Source organism: Crocuta crocuta, unplaced genomic scaffold, assembly GCF_008692635.1.
Source record: "Crocuta crocuta isolate KB4526 unplaced genomic scaffold, BGI_CrCroc_1.0 scaffold28, whole genome shotgun sequence".
In the NCBI taxonomy this organism is placed as follows: Eukaryota; Metazoa; Chordata; class Mammalia; order Carnivora; family Hyaenidae; genus Crocuta; species Crocuta crocuta.
This window is the reverse complement of record NW_027533256.1, coordinates 289116-304606: the sequence shown is the minus strand read 5'-3', so window position 1 is coordinate 304606 and position 15491 is coordinate 289116. Positions and strand designations below refer to the sequence as shown.

Genomic DNA, 15491 nt, shown 5'->3' with positions numbered 1-15491 from the left:
TCCTCCTTATGAATTTGGATGATTTTTTTTTTCTTGCCTGATTGCTATGGCTAGGACTTCCAGTACTATGTTAAATAAAAGTGATGAGAGTAGACATCCTTATCTTGGTCCTGATCTTAGGGGAAAACTTTCGACTTTTCACCATTGAGTATCCTGTTAGCTGTGGGTTTGTCACGTAGTCTTTACTATGATGAGGCATTTCCCTCTCTATCCACTTTGTGGAGAACTTTATCATGAATGGTTGTTGATTTTTTTTTCAAATGCTTTTCCTGCATCTATTGAGATGATCATATCATTTTTGTCTTTCCTTTTGTTAATGTGATGTATCATGTTGATTGATTTGTGGATATTGAAGCATCCTTGGAATAAATTCCACTTGATCATGGTAAATGATCCTTTTTGTATGGTTTGCTAATATTTTTGAGGACTTTTTCATCTAGGTTCATTATGGATATTGGTATGTTTTTGCCCTGTTCGTGCTGCCCGTGCCGAGGGACATTGGTACATAATTTTCTTTTTTGTGATAGTGTCTTTGTTTGGTTTTGGTATCATAGTAATGCTGACCTCATAGAGTGAATTTGGAAGCATTTTTTTCTCTTCTATTTTTTTGGAATAGTTTGAGAAGGATATGTATTAACTCTTCTTTCAAAGCTTGGTAGAATTCACCTGTGAAGCCATCTGGTCTTGGACTTTTGTTTGTTGGGAGTTTTCTGATTACTGATTAAATTTTATTCCTAATAATCAGTCTGTTCTGATTTTCTATTTCTTTCTTATTTAGTCTTAGAAGTCTATGTGTTTCTAGGAACTTATCCTTCTCTTTTAGGTTGTGCAATTTATTGGCATATAATTTTTCATAGTAATATCTTGTAATTCTTTATATTTCTGCAATATTAGTTTGGAACTACTCTTTTCTTATTTTAAGTTTATTTTTTTAAGCAATCTCTACACCTAGCAGGGGATTCAAACTTATGACCCCAAGATGAAGAGTTGCATACTCTTCTAACTGAGCCAACCAGATGTCCCTCCTCTTCTTCATATTTTATTTTATTTATTTGAGTTCTCTCTCTCTCTCTCTCTCTTTTTCTCTTTCTCTCTCTGAGTCTGACTAGTTTATCAATTTTGTATATCTTTTCAAAGCACCAGCTCCTAAGGTTCATTGATTTTTTTCCTATCTTTCTGCTTAGTCTCTATTTTATTTATTTCCACTCTGATCTTTATTATTTTCTTCCTTCTACTAATTTTGGGCTTTTTTGTTTCTCTTTTTCTAGTTCCTTTAGGTGTAAGATCAGATTGTTAACTTGAGATTTTTCTTGTTTTTGAGATAGGTCTGTATTACTATATACTTCCTTCTTAGAGCTGCTTTTGCTGCATCCCAAAGATGTTGAACCTTTGCATCCTCAGTGTATGATCCAAGAGATGAAGGTAGTAAGACTGGATGGAGAGCTCCAGCTCTGGTACAGTTGCAACAGAGGCTTCAGCCAATGCCACATAGAGTTCTGCAGCTGGATGGCACCTTAGGGTTGTCCCAAGTGGGGCAGGAGAGCAAATTTTTGTCCCCACACTTACAAGGATGTAACCTTGGCCACTTCAGGAGTCAGGGAAGAGTAAAGATCTCTGCTTCACAACATCCACTACAGCTCATGTGTGTTATTCCTTTGATATAGTCTCAGATATGATATGGTGTTGTTTTATTTAGGATTCTTGTAGTCATCAGTGTGATAAGTTTGCCTTTTCTTCCCCCCAATGTGTGGAGTACCTGTGCCCAGGTAATTCCAGCTTTCTAAACCAATGCAGAGTATGGGGATGGGGGTGGAGAACAGTCCATTTTACAGGCTCCTGGGTGGCTCAGTTGAGCATCTGACTCTTGATTTAGGCTCAGGTCATGATCTCACAATTCATGAGTTCGAGCCCCATGTCAGGCTCTGCACTGACAGTGTGGAGACTTCTTGGGATTCTCTCTCTCTCTCCCTCTCTCTCTCTCTCTGCCCTCCCCTGTTCTCTCTCTTTCTCCAAATATATAAATAAACTTAAAAATTGAAAATAACAGCCAATCCATTTTAATTAGTTGACTATACAATATAGAACATACAGAGAGATTTGCTATTTCTTAATATTTAAAGGAACTGACTTGAACTCATCTGGATCTTTGTGGGGGCATAATTCATATTTTTTGGTACACACACATTTGCTTCTTTACAACTGTTATAGTCATTTTATATTTTCCTAGAATATCATTTTATTCCAGAGATTTTAAGTTATAGGAAATACATAGTAAGAATATAGTATCCTAAAGCAAAGAAGATGAATGATTTGTCAATTAGGCATTGCCCATCCCTTTACTTGGCCTCCTTTTTGAAATTTGAGTTGCTGTCTGTACCTCTGAAGGATCTCTCTGGATGCATCAGAGTGACATTAGTTAAAGCTTTTCCCTTATCAGACTGCCTTACATTTCCTAAGGGTGTCAGCCCTCACCTCAGTCAGGTGAGCCCTCAGTGCCTATGACTCTTCAGGAAGCACTGGGTGTTTTAAGAGTCCTGAATGCAGAGTATGTACTCTTGAACCCTCCATTCATTTTTCCTCAAGAGTCTGATTCATTTTTTCAATTCAACTGAGTATTTATTGAGCACCCACCTTATGCCAAGCACTAATATACGTATATGAAATAAAGCCATGAATAAAGCAGACACCAGTTCCTCCTTTCACTGAGCTGATGCTACACATAAGGATTCAGAAAGTAAATTACATAAGCAAGACACTAGTGCTTCTTCATGCTGAGGAGAGAAGTTAAGTGGGCATGAGGAATAAGAGTTAGGGGGATGGAGAAGGAAGGGGCTTGCATTTGGAGTAGAGTAGCAGAGGCAGGTCTCACTGAGATGGCTGCATTAAGGAAACAGCTGCAGGAGGTGGGGGAGTAAATCCCGTGGCCACGTGGCGAAGAGTGCTCCAGGCAGAGAGCAGCATGCACAGTAAGGACTCTGAGGCAGGAGCTTACCTATACTGGCGGGGGTGGATCACTGAGGAAGGCAGCCAGGTTGGAGGGAGAGTAATGTCAGGAGTAGGGGGAGGGGATCAGATCCAAAAGGAAATGGGTTGCCTTTGCTTTAGGTCCTTCAAGGACTTTGACTTTGTGTGAAATGTGGACATTGGAGGATTTTGAGCAAAGGAGTGGCATGACCTGTTTTACTTTTTAACAGGTTCATTCTGGCCGCTGTGCTGAGAATAGGCCATCAGGACAGAAAGCAGTTAGGGACTGAGGGGTATGTGCTTCAGACCGCCATTTCTTCAGACAGTTCGGCTTGACCTAAGGATAAAATGTAGGCTCATTCTTTTTTAATCCACGTAGAACTCTATTTATTCATTTGCATTAATGAAAGCCAATGGCATGAAAATGACCAACATAAGGCAGCCAAATAAAAGCCCACCGTTGTTCAGCCCATGAGAATGCCATTCCTGTATTGCCTACGGTGGTCACTTTTTCAGAAACATGGTTCTCTTCCATCTCCATCCTGGGAAAAACTGCTCTCCTGAGAACCAGCTTGCTTTTCTCTTCTGGACATCATTCATCTTCTGGTGTTGTGCTGCTTGCTTTTGTTGACAAAGTGCTCAGAGCTAGATCCGCAGTTTACTTCTAGCAGGAGTATAGGACCTATGGCTTCTGCATTCACTGTTTTTCCTACCCTTTTTTTTCATATGGCTCCATTAAAAGGGAAGCTTTTCTTTTATTATTATTATATTTTTGTGAGTCCTTTTAAAATGTGGCAAGCTACAGACAAATAATATAGGATGCAAACAGCATCACCTACAGTAAAAAGAAATCCAGTTCAACATTTGGGTCATTTGTATCCTATTTTTGTTTTCATAAATGCAAATATATATATATGTATATATATACACACAGACATGCACACAGAAGATTTTCAGGATGAAACCTTTAGCAGCTAATACGTTACTAAAACATCCTTATATCTTGACTGGTTTCAGTGGTGCTGTTTTTTTTTCTACTTCAAGTTTCTAAATTTGTTCTTTCATCTCCCAGAAGTGCATGCCAGTGATGCTGGACTTAGACCATCCATCCAGGTTGGGCTGGATGCTTAGGACCAACAATAAAGTTTGTTAAAAAATATACCTTCCAGGGGCACCTGGGTGGCTAAGTCAGTTAAGTGTCCAACTTTGGCACAGATCATGATCTCACAGCTTGTGAGTTCGAGCCCCATGTCGGGCTATGTGCTGACAGCTCAGAGCCTGGAGCCTGCTTCAGATTCTGTGATTCTTCTCTCCCCGCCCCTCCCCCAACTGTGCTCTGTCTGTCTCTCTCTCCCAAATATACATCTTCCAGCCTCAGCTACTCATTTTGATCTAATAAGGCTTGCAAACTTTGAAAATATTTTGCACAAACAATATATTTTCTGGGGGCCTGGAATTTTAAAAAATGTTTTTAATGTTTATCTTTGAGAGAGACAGAGTGTGAGTGGGGGAGGGGCAGAGAGCGAGAGGGAGACCCAGAATCCGAGCTGCCAGCACAGAGCCCCATGCAGGGCGTGAACTCATGAGCTGTGAGATCAAGACCTGAGCAGAAGTTAGACACTTAACCGACTGACCCACCCAGGCGCCCTTGGGATCCTGGATTTTTTAAGACATTTTTTGTTGTCTTTATTGTTGAACAAGTGCTTGACTGTGCACAAAAGTCTTGGAGCAGATTCTCCTCATCTTAACGTTCTGAGCGTTGCCCCATTGTCATTTATACTGACTGTTACATCATGTGGTCTTAGTGGCATTCATTAATGGTGACCCTCTCCCCACTCTGACACTTTATTTTTAATTTATTTTAATGCTTGAAACTTGAGAAAAAGAAAAGGCAGATACTTCTCAGCATGGGTTTCGAAGAGCTGGTCATTCATTTTGCCTTTTAATCTCAAGTCCTTTTTTCCTTTCTAGAAAGTTCTTTTCTATTATGTCTTGGCCATTACTTGTGCACTACAGATTGTTTGTACTTCCCTTTGGAACATGTTTTATTCATGGGTTGGATTTCTGTGATCTCCCCTCCATTTCCATTTTCTTAAATTTCATCCTTTTTCTCTCCCTTTTCCTTACGTTCTCTGTGTTCTGGGATTACTTCTCAGTTTTGTTCTCTGCAGCCGGTGCAGTGTTCAGCTGTGTTAAGTGAACCTTTCATCAGTTTGGTTAGGACTGTGTTTCGGCTCCTGGGCCTTCAGTTCATCAACTTCCTTCTCATCTCTGTGCTTTTTGGTTTAATAAAAGTAATATAAATATCATTGGGCATAGAAGGCCAACGTCTTTTGAGAAAATCTCCTGTTCGTGAAGGTAAATCCTTTTTAGATGAGAAATTTCCCTTTTGAGCCATTATCTCTTTCTCCCTTTTGTGCAGTGGGATTTTTTTTTCTCCTCCTGGGCTTTGTGTTAGTTTTTCCTTGGTACCTAATGCTTGAACAAGGTGAAATCTGCCTGGGCCAGGTGTGGAGCTGTATAGGGGAAAACTTCCTGTCTGTCTCCTTTCCTTGATTCATTCCAGTGAATCCCTGAAGTTTCTTCCCACCACTTCCTGCCTTACGTACAGGGGGCAGAATAAAGCCTCACCCACTGGCTTAGAGCAGCCTGTCAGTAAGTTAGCCCACTCTCTGCTTAGCACTGCTCGTGGCATGTGGGGCTGCTTGACAAAATGCTTTTGGAAAATCTGTAGAAGAAAACTACCTTAGCAAAGGGTGTGATATTGAAAATACCTCAAAGCTGTGATAATCAGTATTTTGTAAGTAATTCTCTTACAGGAAGCCCTTTGAGTGACTCGGATTGTTTTTGACTCATGAATTGGATCTCAATATATCTGGTCTATTAAAACACAAAAATAATTTGTGTTTTCCTTAATCCTTGATTATATTTTCCTTTCCGGCGTCTATCTCTCTTCTGCTGTCTGGAAATGCTACCTCTTTGTTTCCATTCAGCAGCTTTTCGTTACCCGTTTAGAAAGGAGAAACATTTATCGTGACACTGAGTAAAAGTGGAAATATGTACATTTTGGATCCTGAAGTTATGGGGAGTGAGATCTTACTGATCTGATTTTCTTTTTTGATTGGGAGAAAAATAGAGAACCTTCTAGAAAACAGATAATGCTGTAGCTTATACTCTTCATTTTATCAGGATTGAAGATAAAGTTTTTAAAAAATCCATCAAAGACATAAGGTTATCCGATTTGTTCCTAATCTGCTCTTAGCACAAGGGTTACCCTGTGCCATTCCCAGTATTTTTCAGAGCCAAAAATCCTCTCAGACCAGTAGGTAACTTAGAAACTGTGCTTTAAATCCAAGATGGACAAAAAAGAGGCCTCATTAAACCAGGCTCTCCCCACCAGACCTTCCTCTACAGGGGCTCAAAACAGGCGTCCTTTAATGAAAAAGCTTACCGGCTGAGATTAAAGTCAAGAATCAGAATGAAGGACTATGTCCAGGTACCGGTTGGTTTAATCTCCTGCAAGAACTTCATATCCCTTCAACCCTGGCAGCTGTAGATCAAACAGCAGAGTGTGAACATTAAAACCACGCGGTGAGAATAATGTGTCTCTATTTCATTTCTCTCTCCAGGTTTGAGGTTTTTAAGAGCTCTCAGGCTGATACAGTTTTCGGAGATTTTGCAGTTTCTGAATATCCTTAAAACAAGGTAAGATGTTCTTATTTATATGTTTTCCTCATTCTGGTCCCCAAGGCCAAGTTGTAAATATCAGGAGCTTTTGTTTTCATCACCGGAAAGTTAGAGTTCTGTTTTCCTCAGAAAGACTGATCTAACACAGAGCTGGAGAAAGCCCTGAGTATGGTTTGAACTACTCTCTTCTGCAGGGCTGGGGACTGTCTGGTAAAAAGAGAAACAGCTGTGCATGTGGGGAAGTAGATAGTTTTGGGGGGACTGTGTAGGTTGGAAATCAGCCACACCATCCTGGAGAGATGGTGTGCAGCAGATGAGGGATCGAGCAGCTCATTGACTGGGAAGTCCTTGCTTCTAGGTTCTAAATCGCCCCTTTATTACATCACTAAATAAGAAATTGAACCTGAACGCAAAAGCAATGGACACAGTGCTCTTGGAGAGGCAATCACAAACCTCATACGGCAAACAGAAAATCATTTCATTTCAAAGTACATTTCAGATGTTCACTTTCTAGCCAGTGTGGTCCCTGGGGCTTGCTTTGTGAATTGCCTTTTGGGGAATACCTAAAAACCTCCCGCTGAATGCACCATGACGACTTCTGTTAACTGTGTTATGATCTGGAAAACACTACTGGACCAGGAGGAAAAATCCCCCAGAGATCTCTTGCCTGATGACCTGCGGGTTTGCAGAGCTGGCTTGAAACCAGGCTGTCTTGATGAATAAACTAATAAAAGAGGTTAGACATACTCTAATGGAGAATAAGTACAGGCCATAAATTTCTCTTATAGGAAATTACACTTTAAGAAGCTCACTCCTAATGTTCCATTTCCTCGTAGGTTGACGTGTTTGATAAATGATTAAAAACAGGATGCTTCTGGATTTTGTGATTTATAATTAATATACACGAATGGGAGGGGGGTGGGCTTGGATTTGGCTTTGTTTTCCCAGTTAACTGAGGCTGGAACTCAGCTTCCCAAAACTGTCATATCCAACAAATGTGATGGGCTATGGGTTTTCCTCTTTGGGGTTAGTGCTTTTTGTTTGTTTATTTTGGTTTGTTTTAATTCTAAATTGGTTTTTCCTTGCTAACTATTCATCTGTGTGCACGTGGGATAAATTCTCTTTGTTGTTAGCCAAGTTAAAAAGCAAATGAGCCTCTAATGCAGTAGAAGCCCTCTATTGAATGCCCCCCACACTGCACTTTCATTACCCTGGGGTCAGAGTTTATTGGTGTTCCATTTAATGTTATGTAATATTATTAATATAGAGTGAATGTTGTCATTCTTCCTATTTCTTCTGAGTGACAGTAACCTTCGCTTCTACCTTTTTATGGCCCTTCTGTGCAATGAACTCATATAACTTTTGAAATTAAAATTATCCATAAGTTAGCAATCCTCAATGCTTACCTATGTTACATTTGCTCCACTTGACTATATTTTTTAGGGTAGAATTGGTACATATCCAGTGCCAAGCACAGGGACTGTATTTAAGAGGCACTTTTTTTTTCCCCTTGTGGAGAAGGTGTTACGTGGAGTTAACCACACTCTCTAACATGGTAGAGTGTCCCTCGTTCCCTGTTTCATGTTTACATCATAAATTCAGGGATTTTAACTCTCTGATACCAGTGTTTTAAGAATGTGTCATTACTCCAAAGAATGACGTGGCGAGAGCTGTGTTCTCATTTTTCTTGCATTCCACATGGATCCTTTTTGGACTTGGGAGAATGCTAAGCCATGTGAATAAAATATCTTTTTCTGGGCTTTTATCAAGAGACCCACCAATTTCCCAATCCTTGGAGAAGATTCCTTTTCCTTAGGTGCAGGAACTAACACTAACGTCTGTGGTGCACAGTCCACCAATGAGGCCACTGGTATGAGTGAGGCTCGTTCTCCCAGAGGGGAAAGAGCCGAAGCAACCAGCAAGGGACAGACGGGACTATAAATCAGGAGGGAGTGGCCTTAGGGAGGAGTCATGGGGTGGCAGGAGGCCAGGTGTCTGCTATATTGAGCCCCAAATAGCATCTCCCCAGCATCCTACTTCCCACTCAGTTAAACTCTTTCTATGGTGGAGCGAGTTTTCATCACAACCCCACCACTTGGATTGTCCCAGTTCCTGTTGCTTATGTAGGTGGCTGAGTTAATTCCGCAAGCCCGAACTGACCATCTATTTGTACTAGCAACGAAGTGGGTGCCAGTTGGGTGTCCTGCTTTTATGAGACTGGAAAACTAAAGCTCTGATCTGTGGCACTGTGCAAGCAGGGTCCCTCCAAATTACTGCTAGCGTGGCACTGATTGCACATGCCTGGAAATGGACTCCATCCATTCCACAGTGGCCCACACTGTCAGTGCTCAAAAATTTTGTTTAATGAATATTAAAACACCATTTACCAGGACCCTGCTATTTTGCAGACCCTGTAGGAGACCAGCACCTGCGCTCAAGGAACCTCCAGTACGGTAGAGGTGCTTATATTTTAGGGAAGGGGGCCTTCTCTCTAAAACTTTCCCTAAGGCCCTTGAGTCCAGGTGGCAAGGAGGGGCTAAGGACAGAGGTGAATCAGAAGTGGCAGGGGCTGGGAAGGGGGTGAGGCACAGAGGAGAGGAATGGACCCAGGCGTGACATGAGTGTGGGGCAGTCAGCAGTCAAGGATCTTTTCAAGGAAAAATCTTAGGTAAACTTCCCAGAAAACTATGTGTCATCCAGGCAGGAATGAGCTCAGGCATGTGGGGGCCACGAAGGGTGGTGCTGACCTCCAGTCATGGAAGCTGCAAAAGCACATGGGTTAGAGAACATGGCCATCGGGGGGAGCTTGGAGTAGTCCTGTGCTCCTAGAGATTGGGGGTTCTGTGGTGGGAAAACAAAAATGATACTAGGAAGGCAGGTACAGGCCAGATCCCAGGCACAGAAGAAAACTTGATTTAATTTGTAAGAACTCTAGAGGCTTTAGACCAGATCTCTGAGCCTATGTTCTCTTTAGGTGTCTGGCTAATCTCATCTGTTTCCCTCTGCACACCCCAAAGCCCAGAGTCCAAAGGCTCTGATGCTGAGAAGTGGACCTATGTTCTGCCTATGTTCATGGTGACCTTCCAGAAGGGTGGGTGCAGCCCTGTAATCATTTTTAGGGGGATTTTGTCTGGCTTTCTCAGGTGGCCAATCCCCACCAATCTGTGGCATTAGGTAGGGATAGAGATAGTGCAAATGTGATTTGAAATAATGATTTGAAATTGTAGCTTCACTTTCTGTCCTTGGGCTGCCCTGCTTGGCAAAGAGCTGGAAGAAACAGAGCTTCTAAGTATATGGGGAAGAGAGTGAGAGAGAGAGAGAGAATTAAGAGGGCAGCAAAGGAAATGAGAGTGAACAAGATGACAGAAAACACAGAGGAAAGAAACAAGTCACAGTTATGGGACAGCCTCAGGGCCATTCCTTAAGCTACCAGCCCAAATGGGGTCCTAATGTGCTCCTTGTGTGGAAAATGGCATATTGAAGGGGATAGGCTCCCCTCCATGTCATCGTCTGAGCATTGACAATGCCTCAGTGGCCCTGAAAACTGGCGAGCAGACTCCTAGATGAGAGCACACTTATTCTACACTCACAGAAAAGCATCTCTGTTTTTTTAATTTTTTTAATGTTTTATTTATTTCTGAGAGCGAGGGAGAGAGAACGTGAGCAGGGGAGGGTCAGAGAGAGAGACACACACACACAGAATCTGGAACAGGCTCCAGGCTCTGAGCTAGCTGTCAGCACAGAGCCCGACGCAGGGCTCGAACCCATGAACCGTGAGATCATGACTTGAGCCGAAGTCAGATGCTCAACCAACTGAGCCACCCAGGTGCCCCTAAGCATCTTCTCTTTTAAAAGCTGTCATTCTGATCTCCTTTCATGGGTACAGGTTGTTGATGAAAACAGGGGTCATCCTAACAATTTGTTTTAAATGGAAACGGCCTTACTAATTATCAAAACAGACTATAGCTCATTGTAAACATTTCAACAACATAAGAAAGCATAAAGGATAAAGTAAAACTTCCCCACCTCTTAAGAACTTCCAAGGCTAAGTTCTTTAATAAAAAGAGTATTCCCTATGGAAACTGCTGCAATGGCTTGTGCAGGTGGAGGCCACATCGTGAGGGCTCTTATGTGTCATGGATTTAACTTGGAGAGCAAGAGGGAATTGCTGAAGAGTTTAAGTAGAGAGGAACATGGTCAGATTTACATTTTAGAAAGACCTCCCAGTCCACCAATTGTATGATGGGTTTGAAGCATCTAAGACTGTAGAACATTAGACGAGTCAGGGCAGTTGTCCAGGTGAGTGGTATCAGGAAATGGCCTTAGGCAGGGCAAGTTGAGGTGGAGAGCAGGAAGAGAGGTGGAGAGATTACTTAAGGGGCAGAATTGATACAACCTGATTTTGTTTAGAGTTCAGAACATTCATCTCAATGTAGTATAGGCCAGGTGACTTTTCAGGGGTGGGTATCTTACATCTGTCTATCAAAGTTACCAATAAAACAATAAATCCATTGACACTTAGCTATAACTTTACCGGAAAGTAGGAAAATAGTGGACAAGCTGAACAGAGACAGATTTCCCCTTCTTTGTAGAAAGTGAATGACATTTTAAGTGTTAACCAAAACATGTCTTGTTAAATACACTGAAGGCAGAGATGGCTTGTGCCATCTCTGGGTTTATAGCTATACTTTAAAAAAGAGAAAGTTTTTCTCTTCTATCTATGGGGTCCTGGAAAGGTCTCTGATCTATAGGAACAGAAACATATCTGTGCCTGCACTTGGAAAATTCACTATATCCAGTGATGTAAATTTCTCCAGTCGTTATTGAGAACTCATGAGTTGGGGATGCAGCAATGATAAGGACAACATGAAAATGATTTTCTTTAGATGAGTTAGGCTTTCATAAGGGCACAGTCCTGTCCCCCAAGGCATGAGAAAAGGTCTTGAATCTGAATGGTTCCAGTCATTCTAACCATTGGAAAGTTTGTGTTTGGCTCAGATCCATGGCCTTGGCCAAAGACCTATGCTTATTTCCTTTTTTAAAAAAATATTTTAATGTTTTATTTATTTCTGAAGGGAGGGGAGGGAGAGACAGCGTGAGCAGGGGAGGGTCAGAGAGAGAGGGAGACACAGAATCTGAAACAGGCTCCGGGCTCTGAGCTGGCTGTCAGCACAGAGTTTGATGCGGGGGCTCGAACCCACAAGCCATGAGGTCATGACCTGAGCCAAAGTCAGATGCCCAGTCGACTGAGCCACCAAGGCGCCCCTGACCTATTCTTATGTCCAATGGCCCCTTTGTCCATGCAGAGCACACAAACTTGGCCCTGATACCCAACCCCTCCTCCCATGGAGCCCTGTGCAACCTGGTGAGGTTCAAATTTCAGAATAGGGAGTAAGTTCACCAAGAGTTAATTCTGCATCTTTTTCAAAGAGCTTTTAGAGAATTGCCTGGTTGTGTAGTTTAATTTGGGAAGCAAATTCCTAATACTAGCGATCTGTAATGATGATGCTAATGCCATAAAATAATCAGATTTCAGCCCTGAATACGGACTCTTTCAGCATCAATGATGAGCTGTTCCACGCACATCAAGATCTCCCTTAAGCACTATTAATATCATTAAGACAATCATTTAGAAATTAGTAATCACCATATTTAGGTTGTTTTTCCAAAGCACCAAGAGGCTCAAAGGCTGCAATACTTTTAATATCTCACAAGTGTTCCATATGGTGGTTGGTGGGACACCGTTTGTTCAGGTTCCAAGGACCTGGGATTTTGTAAGTGAATCAACTCGGTATTTAATTACCCTTTCAGAAAATGAACAGTACAGATTTTCCTTGACTTATGATGGGGTTATGGCCAGATAAACTCATTGTAAGTAAAAAATATTGTAAGTTAAAAATGCTTCCAATACTCCTAACCTCTCAAACAGAGCTTGGCCCAGCCTACCTTAAATGTACTCAGAACACTTAAATTAGCCTACACCTGGACAAAATGATCGAACACAAAGCCTATTTTATATTAAAGTGCCAAATATTTCATGTAATTTATTGAATACTGTCCTGGAAGTGAAAAACCAAATGGTTGTGTATCGATTGTTTGCTCCCGTGATCACGTGGCTGACCGGGGGCTGCAGCTCACTGTCACTGCCCAGGATCGTGACAGAAATGCCACATACTGCTAGCCCAGGAAGAGTCCAAAGCTCAAAACCCAGTTTCTTACTGAATGCAGATGGCTGTCACACCATTGTAAAGTCAAAAAGTGGTAAGTTGAACCATTGCTAAATCGGGGACTGTATGTACAGGCTTCTCTGAGATTTCTTCTTTGCTACCGGCTACCTGTTCCTCATCTGATTCTTACTCTCCAGTGGTAGCTCACACCTTGGAGGACTCACAATGTAGAAGCAGGGAGGTTTTGCTCTAGTTTGGCTTCCCATTAAGAAACTAGTTGGGAACAGGACATAACGGTGTTCCAGCCACAACAATGTTCAGTTCACTGATTGCCAGAGTTGCTTTCCCCGGTGGCTCATTGGGTAGATGTCATATATCTGTGTGTTTTATTTTTTTTTATCTGATTGATTGATTGATATAAGCTTCATGCCCAGTGTGGAGCCCAGTGTGGGGCTTGAACTCATGACCCTGAGATCTAGACCTGAGCTTAGATCAAGAATCGGATGTTTGACCAACTGAGCCATTCAGGTGCCCGTAGGTGTTTTAATTTTAGTCTGATTGTCTCTGGTTGAAGAGATGTCCTTTGAGAGAGAGAACACTCTGGAAGTCCAGTGAGTGGGACTCTGGGGCCGACAGGCTGCTCCAGGGAACAGAAAGGCAAGTTATAGGATCTCTCAGCATTAAGGAGAGGCTTAAGTGCAATATTTTAAACATTATTTTGGTCAGTTGGTGATCTCCATTCATAGCTTCAGAAGTTGTTTAGAGGTGGTTGTATGACCCATGGTGGCATGGACAAAAGGGACAAAGGCCAGGATTTAGCAGATCTGTGCTTGACCTTGCCAATGGAAGGTCCAGACAAGAACTTGCAGAGTCATGGAGCTAATCATCCTGTTGTACACAGTAGTGGTGATATAGGATCCACTCTCTCTTCTCAGATGGAGACAGGCTCAGACCTAATTGATAGACCTGATTAATTGTTAGATTCTCAGAGAGCTTAGTGGGTATCAGTCCCTTCTGTTGTAGGCAGATGGCTTTAATTGCAAGTGACAGAGCCTGTTTTGAACCAGCCTTGGTAATGACTGGGATTCAAGGGAGAATTGAGCATGTGTGGATCCAGGGGTCAGACTCTCTCATCAGGATTCTTCTTCTCTCTTTATTTTTTTAGCTTACATTCTCAGGCAGGCTTTCTCCAGGGCAGATGGCCTTCTAGAGCTCCAGACTTAATATTTTTTGCACCCAGATCTCAGAGGGAGAAAGATTCTTTTTATCCCGCTCAGTTTCTGAGAAATGCCTCTGATAGGCCTTACTGCGTAGCCTTTTAGAGCCGGGAGTTCCTCCATCAGCCTGTGTGGCTCAGGCTGCCCAGGTAGAGAGAGAGGTAGGAGTCTTCGAGCGCCAGAGGCTGAGGACAGGTCTGTCCTTGGAGAAGAGGTGGGACAAACCAAAAAACAATAGAAACAGCTGTGTACTTCTTCTCCAAATTGTTGTGTTAAATAGGATTTGGATCAGACAGACCTGGTTAGAATATTAACCCCACCACTTACGTTCACCAACCATGTCGTCTCAGGCAAGCTGCTTAAGTACACTAAGCCTCAGTTTATTTGGTTAGTGAGAACAGTGATAATGCGTGTATCAAAAGGTAAATGACAAAAATCTGAAGAAAATGAAAAAGCCAACACAGTGCCTTGCACATAATAGGCATTTTTAATTTTTTAAAAAATTAAAAATTTATCATTTATTTTGAGAGAGAGAGGTAGAGCATGAGTTGGGGAGGGACAGAGAGAGAGGAAGACACAGAATCTGAAGCAGCTCCAGGTTCTGAGCTGTCAGCACAGAGCCTGATGCCGAGCTCAAACTCATGAACTGTGAGATCATGACCAGAGCCAAAGTTTGACACTCAACTGATGGAGCCACCCAGGCGCCCCTAATACTGGCAATTTTTATATGCAGCTCTTATAATATGGCAACTTTAGAAATGACCAAGAATGATAGAGTAGACATTTTTATTATTTTTCTGTTTTTTTCATAGTTTAGTGTCAAGTTGGTTTCCATATAACACCCAGTGCTCATCCCAAGTGCCCTCCTCCATGCCCATCACCCCCCTTCCCCTCTCTCCCACCCCCATCAGCCCTCAGTTTGTTCTCAGCATTTAAGACTTTCTCATAGTTTGCCTCCCTCCCTCTCCCCAACTATTTTTCTCCTTCTCCTCCCCCATGGTCCTCCATTAAGTTTCTCCTAATCCACCTATAAGTGAAAACATATGGTATATGTCTTTCTCTGCCTTATTTCACTCAGCATAACACCCTCAGCTTCCATCCACATTGCTACAAATGGCCACATTTCATTCTCATTGCCATGTAGTATTCCCTTGTATAGGTAAACCACATCTTCTTGATCTATTTGTCAGTTGATGGACACTTAGGCTCTTTTCATGTTTTGGCTATTGTTGAAAGTGCTGCTATGAACATTGGGGTACATGTGTCCTTATGCATCAGCACTCCTGTATTCCTTGGGCAAATTCCTAGCAATGCTATTGCTGGGTCATAGGGGAGTTCTAGTGTTAATTTTTCGAGGAACCTCCATACTGTTTTCCAGAGGGGCTGCACCAGTTTCCATTCCCACCAACAGTGTAGGAGGGTGCCCGTTTCTCCACATCCTCGCCAGCATCTATAG

At 42.2% G+C, this 15491-nt stretch overlaps 1 protein-coding gene across 4 annotated transcripts in view; it reads left to right on the top strand.

Moving 5' to 3' along the window:
* Nucleotides 1-15491, top strand: part of KCNMA1 (potassium calcium-activated channel subfamily M alpha 1) — a 738944-nt gene that overhangs the window by 483761 nt on the left and 239692 nt on the right. For all 4 annotated transcript variants that reach the window (XM_077746494.1, XM_077746498.1, XM_077746497.1 and 1 more), the window contains exon 6: nucleotides 6594-6669. In XM_077746494.1, the coding sequence (XP_077602620.1) occupies nucleotides 6594-6669 (76 nt within the window). The remainder of the gene's footprint in view (nucleotides 1-6593; nucleotides 6670-15491) is intronic.